Raw genomic sequence first — 25975 nt, forward strand, 5'->3', positions numbered from 1 at the left:
AACTATGGGTAGAAATCATAGAATCTTAAAACCACATTTTCTTCTAAGCTAGTAAATTGTTTCTGAGAAATAGGTGGGTGAAATTGTAAACTTTTTAATAGAGAAAATAGGTTGTAAATGTATATTAATTTTTTTTTTTTGGCTTTTTAGGGCCACACCTGCGGCATATGGAAGTTCCCAGGCTAGGGGTTGATTCAGAGCTGTAGCTGCAAGCCTACACCACAGCCACAGCAACACCAGATCTGAGTCATGTCTGCGACCTACACCACAGCTCACAGCAACGCCAGATCCTTAACCCACTGAGAGAAGCCAGGGATCAAACCCGCATCCTCATGGATCCTAGTTGGATTTGTTTCCGCTGAACCACAATGAGAACTCCCAGAAATGTATATTAATTTGAGACACAGAAAAATTTAAAAATAAAGTTCTCAAGGTTATAAGCAAACAGGCTCTTAAAAAGGGAAGGTTGCTGCAAGCATAATGTGACAATAATAATTAGAGCTTTGAATGGGAGAAGTTTAGAAAACAGACCATCCACCTGAAAACTCAATATAAATGAAACAAATTGTATCTTTATGGATATTCTCAAATGGAGGAGGAGTGAACTATTAAGGTTAGCCCCTTAAACAAGCCCAATAACTTTGCTTCAGAGCATTTAAATCCTCTGCTCTTGTTTCCTTTAATTTTAAAAATGAGAAATCGCTGCTTCAGTGGCAAAGTGCATTGTAAAATATTAGAATTTTCAAATAATGCAATTGCTCTACAGCATTCAATTTTAATCTTATATGCTCATCTGAAGCAGGTATAATGGCAATAAATTGTGGCAATAACAAAGTCTGAAATCCAGAAGTGTGCTTCTATTTGCCTAGCATGATTTTAGTCTTGTAGACAGCAGGCAGTCCAAATGTAAGCTTGTTTTACCCAAAAGTGTCTGCAGATTCTTGAGTTTCAGGATAATAATCTGAAAATAAGACCACAGGAAATGTATTATTGAATAATTGATCATCAACTGAAATTGATTAGCTAGCATAAAATCATGCCATCCATAAACCTTTCTAAGGAACAATCACCTTTAGTTTGAAAAATACACTATCCTTTCACAAGAAGGCGATGAAATATTTAAAGTATTCTGTTTGCTAGAAAAATGATTCCTCCAAGTTTCTAGTAAGGCTGCTTTAGGTTTTCTAAAAAAATCTAGCTGTTAAGTAGCTGATATTTTACCTCTTTAGTGATCTTTCCTGTAACAGAAACCAAATTCCTTTTCAGCCTGGAATCGAGCAGGAAGCTAAGGGGGAAAAAAAAAAAAAAGAGATACAGAGTTATTAGCATTTATCCATTTAATCCATTTTTAGGCTGAACAAAGAAATATGATAAAGTCATAGCTGTCTTTCACAGTCAGAAAAACAGCTTTGTAGAGGCAACTGGCAAGACAATCCCCCATCTTAAAAGGAAAGAATAATCATAAAGCTTGATGACATCAGAGTCCTCGAGTTCAAATTTTACTTCCTTTTTAAGAGAGAATAATTTCTGAGAGCATCAGGAATTCGTATTCTTTTCATCTTATCCAAAATCTTGCTCTTGAAAAAAAATTGCTATGGTTGGGTAGTCTTTGAGATCTTGTGAAAGGAACTCTGTTGGACAAAAATTATTTTCATAAACTTCTGGGCTAGGTCTTACTTCAGTTCTGCTACAGCCAATGAGCCTCCTGTGTCTGTAGACCCCTTAGGTCTATACCTCATTGGTGGGCCACAGAATGATCCAGAAATGCAAATATTTCAAGCAATTCTTAAGGGTGAATGACTTTTATGGTTATAGATGATTTATTCAAAACATAAGAGAGCTTTAAGGGTTATTAGAATTTGGTAAACTAAAACAGTTTGGTTCACAATGAAAACTTACCAGAGGCCATAATTCTGGATTTTAGCAAGAAATTCAGCTACCATATGATCCTGAGTAATAGTGCAAATTTCCTACATCATGTAGGTAGATAGTTGGAATAAACATGATTTTTATGAAGAAAATTTTGTGTCTGGGACATCATTAATGTTGTCTTGAACTGGTCTTGGCTTTTCATTACTGCTTTTTTTAGTGTTATTTTTAGCTTCTCTTTAGCAGTTTATTTTCAGTTAATGCTACAATGTGAATTAATGTATATTTATATGAAAAATATTTTGGCATTATATTTTTTTCTATAACCAGACCTTAAGGATTGTATAAATTTGTGGTTCAAACAGACTCATTACATTCCTTGTGCTAAAGATGTGTTTATAACTCCTCAAAGTTTTATTTAGTCTGTACATGCTGAATTGGGCCACACTTTGGCCTTAGTTCCTTTTTCCTTTGAGTTCTTTCTTTGCTTTTTTTCTGAATAGTTAAATTCTTTAAATTATGGCTTACGGATTTTGCACACAAATGCTTATGTAACCAATTTTGTTCATATTTGTTGGAGTGTTTCAAAGCAAAGTCAGGATGGAAGGTTTTCATCTTCCTTCTCAACAAAGAAGCTCTTTTTCTTTTTTGCATTTTATAAAAAATGAAGGTAAATATAACCTACCTTATTGCCAAAGGGTATGTTATGTAACGTATTTTCATTGTGGGCACTTTCGTTACCTAGAAATACAAATTGTTATTATCTCTTCATTCATTCACATGTTTGATAATTCTTTTATTCACTATATATATGTGTGCGTGTGTGTGTAGTGTGTATATAAGGAAAAAAAAGATAGAGTTAGCATTTATCCATTTAATCCATATATATACACACTACACACACACACCACACACACACACACACACACAAACACATAAAGAATAGGATATGGGTAAAGAGAAAACATACTACAGAGATAACAGGGCATACTGAAAAGGTACCCTTGGCGAGTATGTATTCATTTTTCCTACCTCTAACAGACTGACCAGAGTAGGATATGGAGACATTGCTTCAGCTCAGAAATAATCCAACACCTTTGAATAACAACCTCCACTTGATTACGCTGCCTTCTTTTTCTCTTCCCCATTTACCAGGATCAGGCAATTGCAGGACACTTTTTTACAAAATTTGTTCCTACTACTCCACCCTGGCCCATGCCACTTTCTGCCTTTATCACAAGTCTCTCACTTTCTATTCCAGCCACACAGCTTGATCCTATTAGTGTTCCATTGTCATGATCAGTGCTGTGCTTCGGTCTGGAGGCAGTGCTTCTAGCTTACTGCACAGCCACCCACCCCTATCCCTAGCTGGCCTGCAGCTGCTCTCTACCTTCCCAACCTTCTATAGCCATTTCTCCCCCATCACACTGAAGTGAACCTCTCAGTTAGTAAGTGTTATTCCAATTTCATTTGCTCTATCAACATCTCCTACTTAGCAAGCATTAGCTCCATTTACATAAACCATCATCAGTCTTTACAGCAATCCCCCATGACATAATTCTTATCTACGTTTTACACTTGAAGGAGCTGAGGCTTAAAGAATTTAAGTGAACTGCCAAAAGTAACAGCTAGTAAGCTTGAAGAGCCAGGTCAGATTTCAAAGCTCGTTCTTCTTTTACTGTATCATAACACCTCCAGCATTGCTGTTCTAGAATCCCTCACATTTACTTTGGACGCCAAGTAGTTTTGCATATAAATATGAAATCTATGAGATTTTACACCGACCAGCCGGATCATATTAGGTTTACGTTAACATTAAAGTTGGTTTACTCTGAGACTTGTTTTAGTTTTAAATCTTTCAATAAACATCAAACTTACCATTTGGATGGTGCACAATGGTGAGTTTATCTAGAAGACAAAAAAAGCACATTCTACTGAGTTATTCTCAATATTTTTCTTAAGCTCGTTTCTTATCTGACTACCTCTTGTCTTCGAGGTGACTATGGAGTTTCACAATCTGATTTTAAAATCTCCAGCCACTAAGGGCGAAACTATGTCTTTTATTATTTTTGTCTTTTTTTCCTTCCCATGCTTGTCCTACGGTATTATGATTTTAGATATATTTGACACTTAACAAAAGTTTTGCATTCTGCTTTGATATTCTTTTAGCCTGAGCTATTCATTTTTTAAAAATTAACCTAATTCAGCACTAATTACATGAGTACAATTCAAACATTTGTAAGTGTATAGGTTGAAGATTTTTGACAAATCTATACAACCTTTACACATCACCATCGTTAGCATAGAGAACATTTCATCTTCACAGAAAACCCGCTTATAGAACCTTACCTCAGTTCTCATCCCACCATTACCCCTAGGGGCCCCTGAGCTGATTTCTACCTCTATAGATTAGTTTTAGCTGGAAGTCCAGATAAATGGGATCTTACAGCAGATATTCTTCTGTGTTGTATCTTTCACTCAGCATAACCTCATTTTAACTCCTAATAGAGGTAACTCTCGTTTCCTCTTTTTCCATGAACATTTTTGCCATGGGCTTATCAATTTTATTAATTATCTTAAATAACTTTTTGGTTTTGTTAGTTTTATCTATTGTTTATCTCTTTCATTTTTCATTGAGTATTGATCTTATTGTTTTTCCCTCTTAGTCCTTTGGATTCAGATTTGCTTTTCATTTCATAGTTTCCTAAGGTGGCAACTTAGATCATTGATCTTAAATTTTTCATCTTTTCTACTGTCAAATTTATAGCCATGTTCTCCCCTCTAAGTACTGTTTTGATTGCATTCTGCAATTTTATAATGTTTATAATCTTATTTTCATTATGATTCAGGCTGAAATATTTTCTTGTGGTTTCTTATTTGACCCATGGGTCATTTTGAAATGTATATAATTCTTAACTATTTTGAGAAATGTTTTCTAATTTTTTAATTAAATTCAACTTTTTTAAAAAATGTCAATCTTTCTAAATTTATTGAAATGGTTTGATACTCTAGCATGTGTTCTATCTTGGTGAACCTTATGTGTATACCTTAAACAAACATATAATCTGAATTTTTTGGACATCCTGTTTTGTGTCAACTAGGTTAAGTGTGTTGATGGCGTGGTTTAGTTCTTCTATAATGTTATTTAACTTTTCTATTTGTATTTTTGAGTACCATCAATTTTTGCTTCTTAATTTTTAATAAATCTCAAGTATATATTTATAATATAAAGTACACAAATATTTAGGATTTTTATATCTTCCTAGTGAACCACCCTTTTATCATTTTATAATATCCTCTTTTATCTCTTGTAATACTCTGTATTAAAATTCATCTCGTCCTGTATTGAAACAGTCATGTCAGCTTTCTTTCTTTTTCTTTCTTTTGTTTTTTTTTTTTTTGGCTCCTCAGGGCTGTACTCTTGGAATATGTAAGTTCTCAGGCTAGGGTCAAATGAGAGCTATAGCTGCTGGCCTACACCACAGCCACAGTAACACGGGATCCGAGCCGGGTCTGTGACCTACACCACAGTGCAGGGCAATGCCAGATCATTAAGCCACTGAGCAGGACCAGAGATCGAACCTACATCTTCATGGATATCAGTCAGGTTCATTATCACTAAGCCACAATGGGAACTCCCATGTCACCTTTCTTATATTTACTGTTGGTAGATCACTTATCTACCATCTTTACTTTCAACCTGTTTCATATTTAAAAATGCTTGTTTTCTAGATAGCACAAAATTGGGTATTCAGTATCAAGTCAGAAAATGCCTACCTTTTAAATGATTATTTAATCTATTTACATTAAACATAACTATTGACATGACTTAGTTTAATGCCAATATCTTGCTCTTGTTTTTTTAATGGCAACATTTTATTTATTTATTTATTTTTTAAAATGATTTTTATTTTTTCCATCATAGCTGGTTTACAGTGTTCTGTCAATTTTGTACTGTACAGCAAAGTGACCCAGTCACACATACATATATATACATTCTTTTTTTCACATTATCATGCTCCATCATAAGTGACTAGATATAGTCCCCAGTGCTATATAGCAGGATCTCATTGCTTATCCATTCCAAAGGCAATAGTTTGCATCTATTAACCCCGGATTCCCAGTCCATCCCACTCCCTCCCCCACTCCTTGGCAACCACAAGTCTGTTCTCCATGTCCATGATTTTATTTTCTACGGAAAGGTTATTGTGCCATATGTTAGATTTCAGATATAAGTGATATCATATGGTATTTGTCTTTCTTTTTCTCACTTAATTTCATTGAGTGTGAGGGTCTCTATAGTTCCATCCATGTTGCTGCAAATGGCATTATTTTGTGTTTTTTTATGGCTGAGTAGTATTCCATTGTATATATATTCCACATCTTCTTAATCCATTCATCTGTTGATGGACATTTAGGTTGTTTCCATGTCTTGGCTATTGTGAATAGTGCTGCAGTGAACATAAAGGTGCATGTGTCTATTTCAAGGAAACTTTTGTCCAGGTATATATATGACCAAGAGTGGAATTCCTGGGTCATATGGTGGTTCTATATTTAGTTTTCTGAGGTACCTCCGTACTGTTTTCCGTAGTGGTTATTCCAATTTACATTCCCACCAACAGGGTAGAAGCGTTCCCTTTTCTCCACACCCTCTCCAGCATTTGTTATTTGTGTATTTATTAATGATGGCCATTCTGACTGGTGGGAGATGGTACCTCATAGTGGATTTGTTTGATTTGCATTTCTCTAATAATCAGTGATGTTGAGCATTTTTTCATGTGCTTGTTGGCTGTCTGTATATCTTCTTTGGAGATAAGTCTATTCATGTCTTTTGTCCATTTTTCCATTGGGTTGTTGGCTTTTTTGTCATTAAGTTGTATAAGTTGTTTGTATATTTTAGAGATTAAGCCCTTGTCAGTTGCATCACTTGAAACTATTTTTTCCCATTTTCTAAGTTGTTTTTTTGTTTTATTATGGTTTCCTTTGCTGTGCAAAAGCTTGTTGGTTTGAGTTTTGCTTTTATTTATCCCACTGGTTTATTTTTGCTTTTATTTCTACTGCTTTGGGAGACTGACCTGAGAAAACATTTGATGTAAGAGAATGTTTTGCTTGTGTTCTCTTCTAGGAGTTTTATGGTGTCTTGTCTTATGTTTAAATCCTAAGCCATTTTGGGTTTACTTTTGTGCATGGTGTGTGTGTGTGTTCCAGTTTCACTGATTTGCATGCACCTGTCCAGTTTTCCTGGCATCACTTGCTGAAAAGATTGTCTTTTTCCCATTTTATATTCTTGCTTGCTTTGTCAAAGATTAATTGACTGTAGGTGTCTGCATTTAGTTCTGGACTCTCTATTCTGTTCCATTGGTCTGTATGTCTGTTTTGGTACCAGTATCACACTGTCTTGATGACTGTGGCTTTGTAATATTGCCTGAAGTCTGGGAGAGTTATGCCTCCTGCTTGGTTTTTGTTCCTCAGGATTGCTTTGGCAATTCTGGGTCTTTAGAGGTTCCATATAAATTTTTGGATTGTTTATTCTAGTTCTGTGAAAAAATGTCATGGGTAATTTGATGGGGATTGCATTGAATCTGTAGATTGCTTTGGGTAGTATGGCCGTTTTTACAATTTTAATTTTTCCAGCCCAGGCGCATGGAATATCTTTCCATTTCTTTGAATTCTTTTAATTTCCTTGATTAATGTTTTATAGGTCTCAGCATATAAGTCTTTCACCTCCTTGGTCAGGTGTATTTCCAGGTATTTAATTTTTTTGGGTGTTATTTTAAAAGGTACTCTATTTTTATATTCCTTTTCTAATATTTCATTGTTACTACACAGAAATGCAGCTGATTTCTGAATGTTAATCTGTTATCCTGCTACTTTGTTGAATTCGTTGATCAGTTTGAATAGTTCTTGTGTTGAGTCCTAAGGGTTTTCTATATATAGTATCATGTCATCTGCTAACAGTGACAACTTTACCTCATCTTCCTATTTGGATACCTTTTATTTCTTTTGTCTGATTGCTGTGGTTAGGACTTCAAATACTATATTGAATAACAGAGTGGGAATCCTTGTCTTGTTCCAGATTTTAGTGGGAAGGCTTTCAGCTTTTCTCCATTGAGTATTGTATTTGCTGTGGGTTTGTCATAAATGGCTTCTATTATGTTAAGGTATGTTCCCTTTATACCACTTAACCAGAGTTTTGATCATGAACGGATGTTGGACTTTGTCAAATGCTTTTTCTGCATCTATTGAGATGATCATGTGGTTTTTGACTTTTATTTTTTTAATGTAGTATATGATGTTGATTCATTTGCATATGTTGAACCATCCTTGTAAACCTTGGATGAATCCCACTTGGCTGTGGTCTATGATCTTTTTTTTTTTTGGTCTTTTTTTTTTGCTATTTCTTTGGGCCGTTCCCGCAGCATATGGAGGTTCCCAGGCTAGGGGTTGAATAGGAGCTGTAGCCACCGGCCTACGCCAGAGCCACAGCAACGTGGGATCCGAGCCATGTCTGCAACCTACACCACAGCTCACGGCAACGCCGGATCATTAACCCACTGAGCAAGGCCAGGGACCGAACCCGCAACCTCATGGTTCCTAGTCAGATTCGTTAACCACTGCGCCACGACGGGAACTCCCTATGATCTTTTTATATGTTGTTGTATACAGTTGGCTAGTATTTTGTTCAGAATTTTTGCATCTATATTTATCAAAGATATTGGCCTATAATTTTCTTTTTTGGTAGTATCATTGTCTGGCTTTGGTATTAGGGTGATGGTGGGGTCACAGAATGACTTTGGGAGTGTTCCTTCTTCTTCAACCTTTTGGAAAAGCTTAGGAGGATGGATATAATTTCGTTCCTCTTTGTATGTTGGTAGAATTTGCCTGTGAAGCCATCTGGTCCTGGGCTTTTATTTGTAGGGAGTATTTTTATTACATATTCAATTTCATTTCTAGTGATCGGTCTGTTTAGTTGATCTTTTTCTTCTTGGTTCAGTTTTGGTGGGCTGTAAGTCTCCAGAAAGTTGTCCATTTCTTCTAGGTTGTCAAATTTGTTGGCATATAAATGTTCATAGTATTCTTTTATGATATTTTGTATTTATGCAGCATCTGTTGTGATTCCTCCTTTTTCATTTCTTATTTTGTTTATTTGAATTTTTTCTCTCCTTTTCTCAGTGAGTCTAGCCAGAGGTTTCTCAATTTTGTTTACCTTTTCGAAGAACCAGCTCTTAGTTTTATTGATTTTTTTTCTATTGTTTTTTTGAATCTTTATTTTATTGATTTCCCCTCTGATCTTTATGATTTCCTTCCTTTTGCTGACTTTAGGTTTTGTTTGTTCTTCTTTTTCTAATTCTTTTAGGTGGAGGGTTAAGTTGTCAATTTGAGATTTTTTCTTCTCTTTTGAGGAAGGTCTGTATTGCTATGAATTTCCCTCTGAGCACTGCTTTTGTGGAATCCCACAGATTTTGAGTGGTTGTGTCTTCATTATTATTTGTCTCAAGGTATTTTTTAATTTCCTTCTTGATTTCCTCCTTGACCCATTGGTTTCTTAGTAGCATGTTATTTAGTCTCCATGTAGTTAGTTTTTTCTCATTTCTTTTCCCGTGGTTTATTTCTAGTTTCATGCCATTGTGGTCAGAGAAGATACTTGAAATAATTGCTATACTCTTTTGTTGCAGTTAGTTTTGAGCCCCAGTTTGTGATCAATCCTTGAGAAAGTTCCATGTGCACTTGAGAAGAATGTATATTCTGATTTTTTTAGATATAATATCTTGAAAATGTCAATTAATCTAACTTTTCTATTGTGTCATTTAGGATCTCTGTTGTCTTACTGATTTTCTGTCTAGAGGATCTGTCCATTGATGTGAGTGGAGTGTTAAAGTCTCCTACCATTATTGAATTCCCATCAATTTTTCCTTTTATATCTGTTAGTATTTGTTGTAGGTATCTGGGTACTCCTATATTAGGGGCATATATATTGATGATTGTAATATCTCTCCTGGTATGGATCCTTTCACCATTAAATAGTGTCCTTGTTTGTCTTTATGGCCTTCATTTTAAAGTCTATTTTGTCTGATAAGAATATGGTAACTCCTGCTTTCCTGTCTTGTCCATTGGCATGACATATCTTTTCCCATCTGCTCACTTTCAATCTATATGTGTCCTTTGCCCTAAGGTGAGTCTCTTGTAGACAGCAGATTGTAGGTTTTTGCCTTTTTATCCAATCTGCCACTCTGTGTCTTTTGACTGGAGCATTCAGTCCATTGACATTTAAGGTAATTATTGATAAATATGTATTTATTTTCATTTTAAACCTTGTTTTTCTGATGATTCTATGTTTATCCTTTGTTCCTTTGTTTTTTTGGTTGAATGATTTCTACTTATTTTATGCTCGTATACATTTGTTTCTGGTTTTTGTGAATGTAATGTTTGGTTTTGATTTGTGGTTGCCCTGTTTTTTAAGTATGTTAACCCCTTCCTATATCTGCTTGCCTTAGCCTGATAGTCTTATAGGCGCAAACACATTATTTTTTTTTTAAGAGTCTATATTTTCTTATTTTCCTTCTCCACATTCTATGATTTTGAAGTCCTTTTTTAACATCTTTTTTTTTTCTTTTAGTTCTGTATGCTGGCTTAATTGTGATGTCTTTCATCCTAGTTCTTCCTCTTCTTTCATTTAGAGAAGGCCTTTCTGTATTTCTTTTAGAGTGGGTTTAGTATTGCTGTACTCTTTTAGCTTTTGTTTGTTGGAGAAATTCTTAATTTCCCCTTCTATTTTAAATGATATTCTTGTCGGGTAGAGTAATCTAAGCTGCAAATTTTTTCCTTTTAGAACTTGAATATATCTTGCCACTCTCTTCTGGCCTGTAGTGTTTCTGTGGAGAAATCAGCCAATGGTGTTCCCTTATAATTAATGCTTTGTTTTTCTCTTGCTGCCATTAGAATTCTCTCTTTTACTTTTGCCATTTTTATTATAGTATGTCTTGGTGTGGGCCTATTTGGGTTCAACTTGTTTGGGGCTCTCTGTGCTTCCTGTATCTTGATCTCTGTTTCCTTTAGATTTGGAAAGTTGTCAGCCATAATTTCTTCAAATATATTTTCAATCCTCTTTTCTTTTTCTTTTCCTTCTGGAATTCCTATTATGCATAGATTTACCTGTGTTATATTATCTAATAGAACTCTTATATTGCTTTTGTGTATTTTCATTTGGTTTCCTGTCTGCTGTCCCGATTGCATGATTTCCATTATTCTATTTTCCAAGTCACTAATTCATTCATCTGCATTATTCATTCTGCCCTTTTGTGCCCTTAGCTCAGTTTGCCTCTCATAGAATAGAATCAACTGAAAAATGAATTGTCTAATTCTTCTATGTTCTCCCCTATATTTTTTAGTTCCTTTCTAAATTAATCTGCAAAACTGTTTATATTTGCTCTTAATTCCTTGATATTCAGCCTTAATTCCTTTAGTATTTTCAATACCTCCCTTTTGAACTCAGTGATTATCAGACTGCAGAGGTCTGTATCACTGTTGACTGCTTTAGGTGAATTCTCCTGTTCTTTTAACTGGGAAAGATTCCCAAGCTCCTTCATCTTGCTTATGTTTTTCTTTTTCTGTGAGTTTAGGGAAGCCAAACTGAAGTCTTGGAAGGCTACTTCTATGCAAGAGCACCCCTCTGTATTTTGTGGGGGGTTACTATTTATTTTTGGCATGGGAGTTTGGATATTTGCTGTTTCATTCTTTGGTGCAAACAGGCTGTAATCCCCAGGGTGCTGAGTGTTGTTCCAGGGAGAATGAGGCAATGGGTAGGGGTAGTAGTCAGTGCCTGGTTGCTGGGCTCTTAACAGTATCAAAGACCTGCAGAAAGGTGGTACAGGCTACTCCTGGTTGCATGGCCCTGAGAAGTGGTAATGAGCCTTAGGTCAATTTAAGAGGTGCCCAGGGCATTTGGTAGTGTCAGCGACAGGGTGAGTTCCCAGGGGAGTGAGAGCAACACCAGGTAGTGTTCAGTTGCAATGCACTCCTATGTGGTGCCCTCTGAGGTGTCTGGGGCTCTAGGTGGTGCCTGTTCAGGGGCCCCTAGTGGTAGTGGGCCACTGGAGTCAGTGATAGCTATGGTTGTTTGCCCCTGCCACCTGTAGACCATGCAAAAAGCACCCCATCCCACTTATCCCACACAGGAGGTGCTGCCATGGTGCTCCTAGGTGCAGGGCCCTTGGAAATGATGGTGATCAAGCATGTGGGTGCTGCCCAGAGCATTTGGTAGTGGCAGCAGCAGGGCGGGTATGTTCCCAGGAGAATGAGAGTAACAAGTGGTATTCAGTCTCAATGCCCTCCTCTGTGTTGCCCTCTGAGGTAACTGGGGCCGCAAGTGGTGCCTGCTCATGGACCCCTAGTGGTGGCCTGCCACACCCACCTCTGGAGTCAGAGATAACTGCAGTGGTTTGTCCCAGCTACCTATAGACCATGCAAGAAACACCCCATCCCACTTAGCCCAGGCAGGAGTTGCTGTACAGACTGCTCCTGGTTGCAGGGTCTTGGGAAGGGACAATGATCAAGCACCTGAGCACTGCCTGGAGCATTTGGGCACTGCCTGGAGCATTTGGCATTGGTAGCAGCAGGGTGGGTATGTTCCCAGGGGAGTGAAAGCAACAACAGGTGGTACTTGGTTGCAGTGCCCTGTTTTGCTGATCTCCAAGGTGACTGGTGTCACAGGTGTAGACTATTCACAGACCCCTAGTGGTGGTAGGCCACGCCTCCCTCTGGTTTCTGAGATGACTACTTTGGTTTGTCCCTGCCATCTATAGACCATGTTGCACTTAGCCCTCTGCTGGCCTTAGCCCATACTAGAGGTGCCCAGCCACCCATAGCCTGGCACAGGAAGCACCCAGTCTCCCATAGCCTGAGGCTTTTTGCTACCTGTAGCCTGAGCCAGAGGCGTCCCACACTCTGAGAGCCCATGCGTGGGCAAGGAAATCGCTATGACAGTCTGCTCCTTCTCCTCATACCCTCTCCAACAATGGCACCTTGCTTTCCTGTGGGCCCAGACCTCCTCTGGGGTTCCCTCGGCTATGGTGTTTTACTCTCCAGTCTGTGGCTCACTGCTTTCCAGCCTGTGGCACACTACTACTTAACCCCTCAGGGTGTCTCCACATAGCTAACCCTAGTCTTCTGAACTGACCTCCAGAGCCTGAGACTCAGTGCCCAGCCCCTGCCTGAGTGTCTCAGGCTGTGTTGTCCAGGGTGGTGGTGCAGATGATCTATGCAGCTCTCACTCTACTTTGCCCTCCTCACTCCAGCTGCCGTACTTTGCTCAGTGACTTTGAGGTCCCTCCATATCAGCTGATCACGTGGTTGGTTAGGTGGCTTCCCAGGGTGTGGGTTCCTTTTCTCTTTCACAGCTCCTTCTCAGGAATGCTAATCCCATCCTGATTCCTTTTCTCTCTCTGTCTTTTTCTTTTGTTTTACCCTGTTATGTTGAGAGTTTTTTGCCCTTTTTGGAAGTTCAGGTTCTTCTGCCAGCATTCAGTAGATGTTCTGGGCAAATTGTTTTACCTGTAGATGTGTTTTTTGATGTATTTGTGGGAGAAGGTGAGCACAACATCTTACTCCTCCACCATCTGGATCCTTCCCCTGTTCTTGGTTCTTTACTAATTCATTTTATGTTCCTCTTTTGCTACTTTCTTGCTTTATTTTTTTGATGAATCAATACCTTTTTAGTGCTCCATTTTACTTCCTCTATTAGTTTCCCTGTCTGTCTGTCTCTCTCTTTCTCTATCTATCTATCTATCTATCTATCTATCTATCTATCTATATACCTACCTACCTACCTACCTACCTATCTGTCTTGATTTTATAACTAAAATATGCATTGCTAACTTAGAGTCTATTTAGAGGTAATAGTGTACCTCCTCATGCTTCGTATCTTACACTTGACACTTCATCTTTCCTACCTTATCCTTTCTTCTTATTTATACCTGATTCTTTATATCCCATACTTGGAGCTTCATCATATAAAAATTTTGCAACCCTGTAATCCCATTGATCTGCACTTTCTGTATTTGTATAATTGTTTTCACTTTTTATCTGCACCTTTTATATTTGCATAATTGTTTTCACATCTTTTCCTTCTTCATATGTTGTAATCCCTAACTTAAGTATTTTTATTTTGCTTTAAATAGTTGTCTTTGAAGTAATTTATGAGATGAAAGAAAACAATATTTTTTTACCTATCCGCTTGGTAAACTTTTTAGTGTTATTTCTTCGTGTGGATCTGAGTTTCTGTTTAATAACCTCTTCATCTTGTATGACATTCTTTAACATTTCTTATAATACAATCTTGTTCTCTATGAATTCTCTGATTCCAATTATCCAAAAATGTCTATATTTCAACAAATTTTTGAAGAATATTTTCCCTGGATATAAAATTCTAAGAGGTCATTTTTTTCTTTTTTCCCTTTAAAGATATGATTACACTTTAGTCTTATACGTTTCTGATAAGAAATTAGTGAATATGGAATATGCTTATCCTTTTCCCTTTATATGTAATGTATCATTTTTCTCTGGCTGCTTTCAAGAATATCTCTTTATCTTGGCTTGAAAGAGTTTGAGTACAAGTTGTACAGATGTAGTTCTCTTAACAGTTATGCTAACTGTAGTTTTTTGAATTTCTTGGAACAGTATTGAGGCAGTTTACATTAAATTTGGGAAGCATTTGACCATTGCTTCTTTTAAAGTGTTTTGCCCCAAACTCATACTTTTCTTCTTTGGGACTTTGAATCACTGGCACACTAAACAGTGTTTTATTGTCCTACATGCCTCTGAGGTGCCAATCATTTTTAAAGTCTCTCTCTCTCTCTCTCTGTTCATCATATCGGATAATTTACATTGATCTGTCCCTAAGTTCATTAACTCTGACTTTGCTATATCTGCTCTGGTGATAAGCTCTTCTGATAGATTTTTCATTTCTTTTATTATAATTTTAGTTCCTACACATTTCCATTTGGTTCTTTTAGGTAGTTTCAGTTTTTCTGCTGAGATTTAATATTCACTCTTTAAAACCACCATATTTTTTCATTAATTTAAGTATGTTCATAATTTAAAGTCATTGTCTGCTAAGGTCAACAACAGGACCATCTCAGCTTCAGTTTTAATTGATGGCTTTCTTTTTCTTTTCTATAAATTATATTTTAAAATTTGTACTTTCATTTTTAAAAAAAACATGATTGGGGACAAAAAAGGTAATATTTTGTATATTCTGGATTCTCTAATATTCCTTTGATGAGTGTAGGTTTTGGTTTTCACAGGCAGTTGAATTCTCTGTGTGTCCTGGAGCTTCTTAGTTTCGCAGATTCTCAGTTTCCTTATTTTCAAATTAGGACTGATGCCTATCTCAAAGGGTTATTAATAGAATATTAAGTGTATAGTAAATAGTCTACTACTACTTAATGTACCTTAGTAAAATTATTTACCTATTTTGTAATTTTAGACATTGTTAAAATTTCAGTCTTTTTCTATGTTAGAATGGAAGTCTGCAGAACTCAGCTATTTGTAAATTAGTCTTGTGTTTGTGACCTTAATTATTTCAGAAAGTATGTTTCTGTTTTAGAAAACATTTCTAAGAGACCTTAAAGAATTGTCTATGGAAAAGTAGATAACCCAATAATATAAAAATAAAATGAATTTTAAGACGGTGAATTTTAGCATGAAATACCAGCTAAAAGCTAAGCAATATTATTGAAAATGGAAGAGATGGAAGATTTCAAGCTTTGCTAGTGGTTGTTAGTTTTTAATCATTTGTGCAGGGGTGGGTAGTTGGGGCCAGAGTGGTCAAACAGTGAAACATAATTTATTTTCAGTTTTAGAATGTGTTGTTTATCTTTGGAGAAGATTTGCCATCTTAATAATGTTTGGCTTGTGTTAACATTAAAATGAGTGTTTTTCCCACTGCTGGGAGAAAATGTTAATTACTAGTAAGAGGAATCTGCATTGCCAAGAAACATGCTAGCTTCAGGAGAAGGCAACTTGAGAGTTACAGTTTAAAATGATCCATGTATAGACAACTGTGAGAACTGACTGTATTGAGAATATGCTACCTTATTAAGAAATGTGAGTTTTTAATAATTTAATACCCTATATAATGGCTCATACACACACAAAAAAAAAAACTGGAGCAGAATTATTTGCAACTTACATAGACATCAAAGAAAAGGAAGTAACTAGCCTTTACTGAAGGTCCATTATGGGCCAGAGAAGGTGAAAAGTATTTTACACACTAACTTGCACAACCTCTTCCAGATATATGTATAATTATTTCTGTTTCACAGACAAGGAATGAAGGTACCAATGTTTAAGACACTTTCCCCTTGAAGCACTCAGAAGTGATCAGAGTAGAGATTTGCACTCAGGCTCGTTCCACTCCACCATCTTTGCATTTTCTGCTTCATCATTTTACTTACTGTCAGATTTTACTTACTGTAGACATTTTCTTCTTCTGGCCTTTTCCCAATAATGCAATCTCGTAGTTGGCGTAGTTTTTCCTTAATGAGAGAACAACCCAGGAAACGGAAGTCAAGATTTACAAATTTGTCTTGGATCAAAATGAAGACTTCAACTACTATAACCAGTACCCTCACCACTACTTAGTGCTAATTTGGTACTTACAATGTCCTTGATACTTTAACTTACTTAATTCTCACTACTTCACGAAGTGGATAAAAACGTCAAGTCGGAGTTCCTGGCCTGGCTCAGAGGAAATGAATCTGACTAGTATCCACGAGGAAGCAGGTTCGATCCCTGGCCTCACTCAGCAGGCTAAGGATCTGGTGTTGCTGTGAGCTGTGGTGTAGTTCACATACATGGCTTGGATCTGGCATGGCTGTGGCTGTTGCATAGGCCAGTGGCTACAGCTTTGATTCGACCCCTAGCCTGGGAACCTCCATATGCCATGGGTGTGGCCCTAAAAAGCCAAGAAAACAAAAAAAGTCCTCATTTTATAGATATGCAAAGTGAGGTACAGAGAGATCAAATAACTTTCCCAAATCACACACTTAAAAGTGATAGAGTCAGGTTGGGAACCCAGAGCTCAATTCATTTGGGAGCTGTTTTTCCAGTCTAACACCTGAGGCATCTACTTTGGCTTCTGGTGTCAAAAGCAGGAGGGCAACATAATGCTGGTTTGCTGCTGTCTGTCTCCATGGGGCACATTCCTTCTTAGACATTCCTTCGACGAACTAGAGACTTGGGAGCAAATGATGCAAACTGAATTTCCTATCTTAGCTCGTTTGGGAACTTTCTTGGCTTTCCGGGTATTCTACATTGAATACCTATTATCTTTTTAACTGAAAGTTAAAACAAGCTAATGTTTAATAAATCTGCTTTTAGAAGAGAACCTAAGAGTGACCTTTTTCCTAAGGGTTGCCCCTGAAACTTATAAATCACTTTTCCTAAATAGTTTTTTTTTCATTTCCTTAAAAAACCTTTCCTACGAATAGAGCAAACACTCTTCTTTAGGGACCAGCGACTGTGAGCAGGAGTGAGGAGAGCTAAAGACAAGGTTTTCTCAACCATCTCACCTTCAACTCCAGGAATTGTACACGAGTCTGCATTATTCTAGAACCACTTCTACTATTAACTCTGGCCATTTCCCCTCTTGTTTTCCTAGGATAATACCTCTGTCAGTAATAACATACCTTCGCGGCTACCTCTGATAATTACTATCCTCAGGTACAGATGAATATTTTTATAAACTACAAGAGTAATATTGAAAAGTGTATGGGGATGTGTGTGTGTGTGTGTGTGTGTGTGTGTGTGTGTTAGGGAAACAGAGAACATTCATTTTTTGTTGTTCTGACTTTTGATCAGGCCATTATGTTAAGGACTGACTAAAAAAACACAGGGAAAAAGCTCTCTGACAATGCTAATTTGGATATGACAGCAAAACCACAAGCAACAAAAGCAAAAATAAACAATTGGGACCACATCAGACTAAAATGTTTCTACACAGCAAAAAGACAAAGGCAAAGACAAAATGCAAAGGCACCCTATAGATTGAGAGAAAATATATGCAAATCATATATCTGATAATAAGTTAATTCTAAAATATATAAAGAACTCATTCAACTCAAGAGCAAAAAACCCAAATAATCTGATTAAAAAATGGGCAGAGTAACTGAATAAACATTTCTCAAAGAAGACATAAAAATGGCCAACAGATACATGAAAAATTCTCAATAATACTAATCCTCAGGGAAATGCAAATCAAAACCATACTGAGATATCACCTCAGAACTTGGAGAATGAGTATCATCAAAAAGACAAGAGGTAAGAGATAATGGGGAAAAGGGAAGCCTTGTGCAGTGTTGGTGGAAATGCATATTGGCATAGCCGTGAGCAAAATCAGTATGAAGTTTCCTCAAAACATTAAAAATAGTACCATCATATGATTCAGCAATCCTACTTTATTTATTCAAAGGAAATAAAATCACTTTATTAATAATACTTTATTTATTCAAAGGAGATAAAATCAGGATCTCAAAGAACTATCTGCACATCCATGTTCATCACAGCATTATTCACAATATCCAAGAGGTAGAAACTAAGAATCATTCAACAAGTGACTGGATAAATGGTATATATATATATATATGATATTATTCAACCATGAGAAAGGAGAAAATCTTGCAATTTGTGACAACATGCATGGATCTTGAGGGCATTATGGAAAGTTAAATCAGATAGGGAAAGACAAAGTGTATGATCACACTTATATATGAAATCTAAAAAAGCCAAATTCATAGAAACAGAGATTAATGGTGGTTATTGGGGGCTAAGGATTGGAAGAAATGGGGAGATGTTGATGCTGGTCAAAGGGGACAGACTTCCAGTTATAAGACAAAAAAGTTTGGGGAATCTAATGTACTGTATTATTTTATACACATACATATGTACATAATATAGCAACTTGAAAGTTGGTAAGAGAGTTAATATCATGTGTTTTTGTCACAAGAAGTGGTAATTTTGTGACACGATGGGGGTGTTAGATAATGCTATGGTGGTAATAATTTTGCAATATATCAAATCAAGTGTATCAAATCAACCTGCTGTACACTTTAAATTTATACGTTTTTAAGTCAAATATACCTCAATAAAGCGGGGAAAGAAAGAGAAAAGCTCTGACTGATTCCCCCAACAGTCTTCAGAGTCACAAATTTTGGGCTCTTACAGAAAGCCCTCTTAGAGCTTGTCCTCTCATTTACAGGTCAATTAATTTTTTTTTGCATTTTGCATAAGTGCTAACCATATTCATTATCCTGTTATCCTATATATTCAATAAGCCACATGAGTCTCAAAGTAGCTGAGTACAGACCACCTTAAATTCTTGCTAAAACAGTATTGAATATAAATACACAAATAAAATAGAAACAACAAAAGGCTTAATAAAGCAACTAGTAACATCACTTCCAAGAATGTTGTATTACTTTAAGTCGTAAACTCTATTATTGAGGGGGTCTAAGGAAAATGAAGCACAACTGACTTACTTCAACAAAACATATATAACTTATTTTCTAGAATTTCTAGGAATGTGATTTCTAGGTCTGCACTTAAGCACATTTTGCCCATTTTGGGAGACGAGGCTGTTTGATGGTGATGGCAATGGCATGGACTGAGAAGCAAGGCTGTATTTCTAACCATGAACGAGGATCTGTTACAGAACTCCGCCATCAGCATTCTTAGCATTTGTTTGCCAAAACAATTGCCCTTGCTCAACTTGACCAGGACCAGATTCTGCCCTTGCAAAATCTGGACCAGGTCCAGCCACCAAACCTCAGCAAGAGCTATCCTTAGAGATCAGTGATTTCTGACAAGGCATGTGGTCTCAGATGTATTGAGGAAGTCCCCTTGCCTAAACGATCTCCTGCCTATATGCCATGTTGCTTGAAACATCATTGTGAATCATTTCTTTGTTGTTTACAAATGTTCCTGAAGCATTATTTTATTTTATTATTATTATTATTTTGTCTTTTTCTTTAGGGCCGCACCCACGGCATATGGAAGTTCCCAGGCTAGGGGTCCAGTTGGAGCTGTAGCCGCCAGCCCATGTCAGCAATGTGGGATCCAAGCTGCGTCTGAGACCTAAACCACAGCTCACCTCAATGCCGGATCCCCAACCCACTGAGCAAGGCCAGGGATTGAACCTGCGTCCTCATGGATGCCATTCGGGTTTGTTAACCACTGAGCCACAAAGGGAGCTCCTGAAGCATTATTTTTAAATAAAAGTGACTCCTTGGGAAAGCTGGCATATTAAGCTGTTGATGATTATTTATACTTTGGCCTAATGTAGCTAATGAATTGTGTTTAATCAAACAGTTGCTAGAGACCTGGCTTCCAAAGTACTAGGGCTTCCTGTGATGAGAAGAAAAAAATCTGGTGATATTTTGGGCGACTGGGAAGGCCTACTGGATAGACAGAATACAGTCCTGATATCCTCACTGGAAAAACCCGGGATGTGTATAGTATATTTTGCTTTCATTTTCCTCTTGGAAACCCCTATTCCAATCCCCTCTTGGGATGCAAATCATGTTTATAGAAGACAAGCTTATCTGGAGTTAATACTCTTGTTATAATTCCTCTGTAAATTCTAACACATATGTATATGTGTGTGTATACATATGCAAATACTGAGATACATATTTATATATATATGCAGATCCTGACACACACACACACACACACACACACACACACACATTCTTTTCCAAAGGTTAAGGGGAGAGAAGATAAACCTTATTAAATTTTACTTAGGACTATTGTCTGATATGGTTTCAGTCATTTTCTTGTTCCCTTTAAGTCTGGCCTACATAATACATTCTTCAGAATTCTGAGCACGTTTCTGTAAAGATGCTTTACCTTAATTTAGGAATGAGATTCATAAAATATTCACTTCTCTATGAACAGTCTTATAAATTGATTAGGTCTCAGCTCTGATATACTTGGTCTCAGCATTGAGTTCATCAATGATTTGTAAACATGAAATCTGGATATTGTAAGACTTTCACTTGGCAGTTTAAATCTCTAAAAACAAAAGAACAGTTACCTGTATTTCTTGTTAGGACTAAACATTTAAAAACAGGCTAGGAGCTCTGAAAGTGATGGCATGTTCGAGAAGGGATTGGGGTCAGTATTACCTGCTGAATTGTTTCCAGACCAGTCTTTCCCATCTGCCACTGTTTGAATTTCTCCAGGGCTTCATCCATAGAGAGTTTCCCATTCTTGACTTTCTCTTGCAGGAGGATGAGTTCCTCCTGTCCAGCAGCAAGGCAGTTCCTTACGGTGGAAGAGGCTTGACTCTCCATCCGGGCTCTGTCTACATTATGAGGGAAGGATTTTTAACAAGTCAATATATGACAGCTGGAAAAAAAAAAAGCACTCTAAGAAATAAGGAGTTTGAGTATCTTGTTCTAGCTAACCTATGAGCAGTTACAGAATAAATCAGTATAATTGTTTGTTTGTTTTTGCTTTTTGGTTTTTTGTTTGTTTGTTTTTTTAGGATTGCAGGTGTAGCATATGGAAGTTCCCTACACCAGAGCTCATGGCAATGCCAGATCCTTGACCCACTGAGCAGGGCCAGGGATCGAACCCTCATGGTTCTTAGTCGGATTCATTTCTGCTGCGCCATGATGGGAACTCCAATTTCATGTTCTTTTGTGAAGATTACTTTTGACTAGGTACACAAAACATTCAGCATAGGGCTTGCCTATAGTAAGCTAAATAAAAGGTAACCCTATTATTTGTGAACTAAAAATGCCACCAGGCTTCTCAGTAAACAAAGGATGTTGCAGTCATCAGCCACTACAGCCATCCTAGACAGTGAGCACTGAGGGACTTTGGGATGGAAACATAATGCCCGCCATTGAATTCTAGGACTACAGCCACCCCCACCATCCCTGACCCTGAGGAAACTCAGGATGAGAAAACATAGGAGACTGGCCCCGACAGCTGAGATGCATATCAAAGGAATGACTTCAGTGAGTCCAGACTCTTACATCTTCCCATACACAGAAAAGCACTAAATTCATCAACTTGAGAGGTCCAGTTTTCTTTTATTAAATAAAAATAATTTTTGTTGTTCTGTGACTGCTTGATCTTTGGTGCAAAAACTATGTATCCCAGCTCCTCCCAATCCTTTGCCTCTTCAGAGCAGCTTCTCAGAGTTATCTGAGATATGTCTCAGGCCTGAAGCTTTCAGAAATTCTGCCGAATAAAACATAACTCTCAGCTTTTAGGTTGTGCACTTTTTCAGTTGACATATTACTAATAAATATTTATGGAATCAACATAATCTCTCTGGCCTTGAGAAAAAGAGTTCTCAATCAACATCCAAATGTCACAAGAGGTTTAGGATCACTTGACGATTTATTCCTGAAAGATTTGAAATAAATAATTGCTGGATGCTTTGTAATGAACTACCTCCTTTCCAAAAGAGTTTCTTTTGGAGCACGCCATGTATTATTTGCTTGGCACCATCAGAACATTGGATGGTCTGATGTCCCACATGTGGCTTCTGATGCCACACCAGACACTGGCATGAGGTAGAGTGAGAACAAGTCGCAGACCATGGTGAAGTCTGTGTTCTGTTTGTCCACACAGTGCTTAAAGACACGTGTGAAGCTGCACGCTTTTAGGGACTCTGTACTCTCCAGGCTACCCCAGTCTCTGTCACTCCTTGTAGTCTCTGGATGACATCACACTTGTACTACCAGCCTGGCTGCAGAACTCATTTGAGTTTTTACCCTCTCATTAACATATTTCTATTAAGTCCAAAGTGCTTATTGCATTAACTCAGCAGCGATTGGGTAACTCATTGGTGACACACATCTTCATGCATATCAAATATAAATGTGCCCAGAGTCTCCAGGAAGAGAAGAGGTAGTCCTGCCAAGGGGTAGGCAGGTTGGTAGTGAGTAAATTGGTAGAAACTGTTCACTACTGGGAGCTCTTTTTCAAGAAAGAAACAGATCAACTAGACTGTATCTAGACCAGACTGACAAGGATTTGGGAAATGGGGAGCGGATTCAAATTCTATAGTAATAAAGATTCATTGATAGTGTTAGGATTGCTTAGTCTGGAAATCAGAAGTTCAAATACTTGATGGAAGGTTTTAAGTACTTCAAGGGAACTTGAGCCTTGGGGCGGTCTTGGAATGACTTCTCGTGTTTCTTTCAGTTTTGAGATTCCAACAGGGAATCTTGGAAAAGGGACACACACACACACACACACACACACAGAGGGTTCCTTTCTGTAAAGCTTCACATGCACATAAAACTGCTCCATGGCCAATCATTATGATTTCCACCAGGGCTTTCCTGGCTTGTCTTTTCTCCTCAGAAGTCTTATTCCCTCAGAACTAACAAGATGTCAACAGATTCTATACTCTAAATCTTTCCCTTCAGGGATGGCAGGGCATGAAATCCCAGGGGAACTGGAGAAGCAAAAGTCAGTCATAGAGCTCAGTGGTTCAGCAGCCAAAAGCACAGATAACAATTGAGATCTTGCATCTTATACCATTTGCTTTTTACAGGCCTCCACACTCCAATTCAATTCGTGAGATGCAGTTTGCAGTAGAATTCTATGTGCCGTTCCTGCCAGAGTGTGGAGGTTTAGCACTGTCATTTAACAGCTATGCCATTTAACTAGCACCTCACTTCTGTCATCCATTCGCCTATGTGTGAATCCATTTTTATCTCAAATACCCATGCGGCTGGATTTTCTGCTTTTGTAGACGTTACCTCAAGCAAAGCCTTCCCAGAAAATGGTACCACTTTAGTTTGCTATATATGCAGGTTTAGCTGAATTAAAAAAATAGTGCATTCTTTTAATGTCATTTCAATTATCCCTTCATATTTCAAAATTTAGCTGTGAAAATATAAGATGGCTTTTTTTTGGTGGGGAAAGGGTTTAGTTTTGCACTGTTGCATAGAGAGAACAAAAAAAAATTTAGGAGCAACAGAAGTTTTAGATGGACTGAGCCCTGAAAATGGGTTGTTTACAGGTATATTAATTTTGCATACATCTGTTTTTTATTATTATTTCACACTACAAATATTAAATCGTCTTGATATATTACCATTAGGCATGACTAGTTGCAAAGAAAAATGATTAGGTATTTTACCACCTTTCCTCCTAAGGGCAGACTAATCAAACCAAAACATGCCACCTGTAATTTGTGGAAGGCTGTGAAAAACTGCTTTACCGCATTTAGATTACTATTTTATGAGGGGTGGAAGGGTTTTTTCCTTTCTCCCCTAATTTTATATTTATTATTAGTTTATTTTCATAAGAGTTAGAATTTTCATTGAAAAGCATTTGTCAGACTGCTAGTTGCTGATACTGCATACTCTTGGTCTCTCATTGTAAATACTTCCAGGCAACCTATAGTTTCTAAAGTTTTAGTTCTTTTTGGATCAGTTTTTCTTTACAAGATTTTCTATTTGATCAAATATTGGTCATATAAACATCAAGGAACCCATGTGGTGAACATATGAATCTCCAGATTAGGTAAGAAAGCAAATTGAGCTTTTCATTAAAATTCTTTCTATTACCGAGTAACTGACTAGAAGAATATTTTTTCCTGAAAATTTGAAAGGTAACAACTTGACTGCCTAACAGTGAGGAATTGAAAATATGAACTATTTACTTAATAAATATTAAGTAATCATTAGAAATAATAGTAACTTAAATAACCATTTGCAAAACAGAGTGTGCTTATTACATAAGGACAAGTACAAAGCAGGATGCAAAATTGTGTATCTAGTAAAATTTTAACCATATAAATACTACACATACAATAAATGTTTTCTTAGGTCAGTCTCCCAAGGCACAGAAACTAAAGCAAAAATAAACCAATGGGACCTAATCAAAATGACAAGCTTTTGCACAGCAAAGGAAACAATTAAAAAAACAAAAGACAACCTACAGAATGAAAGAAAATAATTTCAAACAATTCAACTGACAAGGGCTTAATCTCTAAAATATACAAACAACTTACACAACTCAACAGCAAAAAAACCCAACAATACAATTGAAAAATGGGCAAAATAACTGAATAGACTTTTCTCCAAAGAAGGTATACAGATGGCCAACAAGCATGCTCAACATCACTGATTATTAGAGAAATGCAGATCAAACCTACTATGAGATACCACCTTCCACCAGTCAGAATGGCCAGCATTAATAAGTCCACAAGGGGCAAATGCTGGAGGGGGTGTGGAGAAAAGGGAACCCTCCTACCCTGTTGGTGGGAATGTAAACTGGAACAACCACTATGGAAAACAGTATGGAGGTACCTCAGAAAACTAAATATAGAACTACCATATGACCCAGCAATCCCACTCATGGGCATATATCCAGACAAAACTTTCCTTGAAAAAGACACATGCACCTGTATGTTCGTTGCAGCACTATTCACAATAGCCAAGACATGGAAACAACCTAAATGTCCATCGACAGATGAATGGATTAAGAAGATGTGGTACATATACACACAATGGAATAATACTCAGCCATTAAAAAGAATAAAATAATGCCATTTGCAGCAACCTGGATGGAACTAGAGACCCACACACTAAATGAAATAAGTGAGAAAGACAAATACCATATGATATCGCTTATATCTGGAATCTAATATATAGGACAAATAAACCTTTCCATAGAAAAGAAATTCATGTACATGGAGAACAGACTTGTGGTTGCCGAGGGGTAGGGGGAGGGAGTAGAATGGACTGGTAGTCTGAGGTTAATAGATGCAAACTATTGCCTTTGGAATGGATAAGCAATGAGATCCTGCTGTATAGCACTGGGGACTATATCTAGTCACTTATGATGGAGCCTGATAATGTGAGAAAAAGAATGTATACATGTATGTGTGACTGGGTCACTTTGCTATATAGTAGAAAATTGACAGAACACTGTAAACCAACTATAATGGAAAAAATAAAAATCTTTAAAAATAATAAATAAATATTGTACATATAATAAAGTATGGAGGGACATTTTTCAACCTTAGAATTAATTGGAATCAGTCTCATAGTCTAGCATTATTTTTTCCCCAGTC

At 37.1% G+C, this 25975-nt stretch overlaps 1 protein-coding gene across 2 annotated transcripts in view; it reads right to left on the reverse strand.

Moving 5' to 3' along the window:
- Nucleotides 1–353: 353 nt before the first annotated feature.
- The window catches only part of BANK1 (B cell scaffold protein with ankyrin repeats 1), a 302011-nt gene continuing 276389 nt past the window's right edge, over nt 354–25975 (reverse strand). For both annotated transcript variants that reach the window (XM_047799517.1, XM_047799518.1), the window contains exons 12-17: nt 21051–21229; nt 16340–16403; nt 3748–3777; nt 2555–2610; nt 1222–1285; nt 354–961 (exon numbers count right to left, since the gene is read on the reverse strand). In XM_047799517.1, the coding sequence (XP_047655473.1) occupies nt 1226–1285; nt 2555–2610; nt 3748–3777; nt 16340–16403; nt 21051–21229 (389 nt within the window). In that variant the 3' untranslated portion in view covers nt 354–961; nt 1222–1225. The remainder of the gene's footprint in view (nt 962–1221; nt 1286–2554; nt 2611–3747; nt 3778–16339; nt 16404–21050; nt 21230–25975) is intronic.

The sequence above is a fragment of the Phacochoerus africanus genome, chromosome 10 (genome assembly GCF_016906955.1).
Source record: "Phacochoerus africanus isolate WHEZ1 chromosome 10, ROS_Pafr_v1, whole genome shotgun sequence".
NCBI classification, from domain to species: domain Eukaryota; kingdom Metazoa; phylum Chordata; class Mammalia; order Artiodactyla; family Suidae; genus Phacochoerus; species Phacochoerus africanus.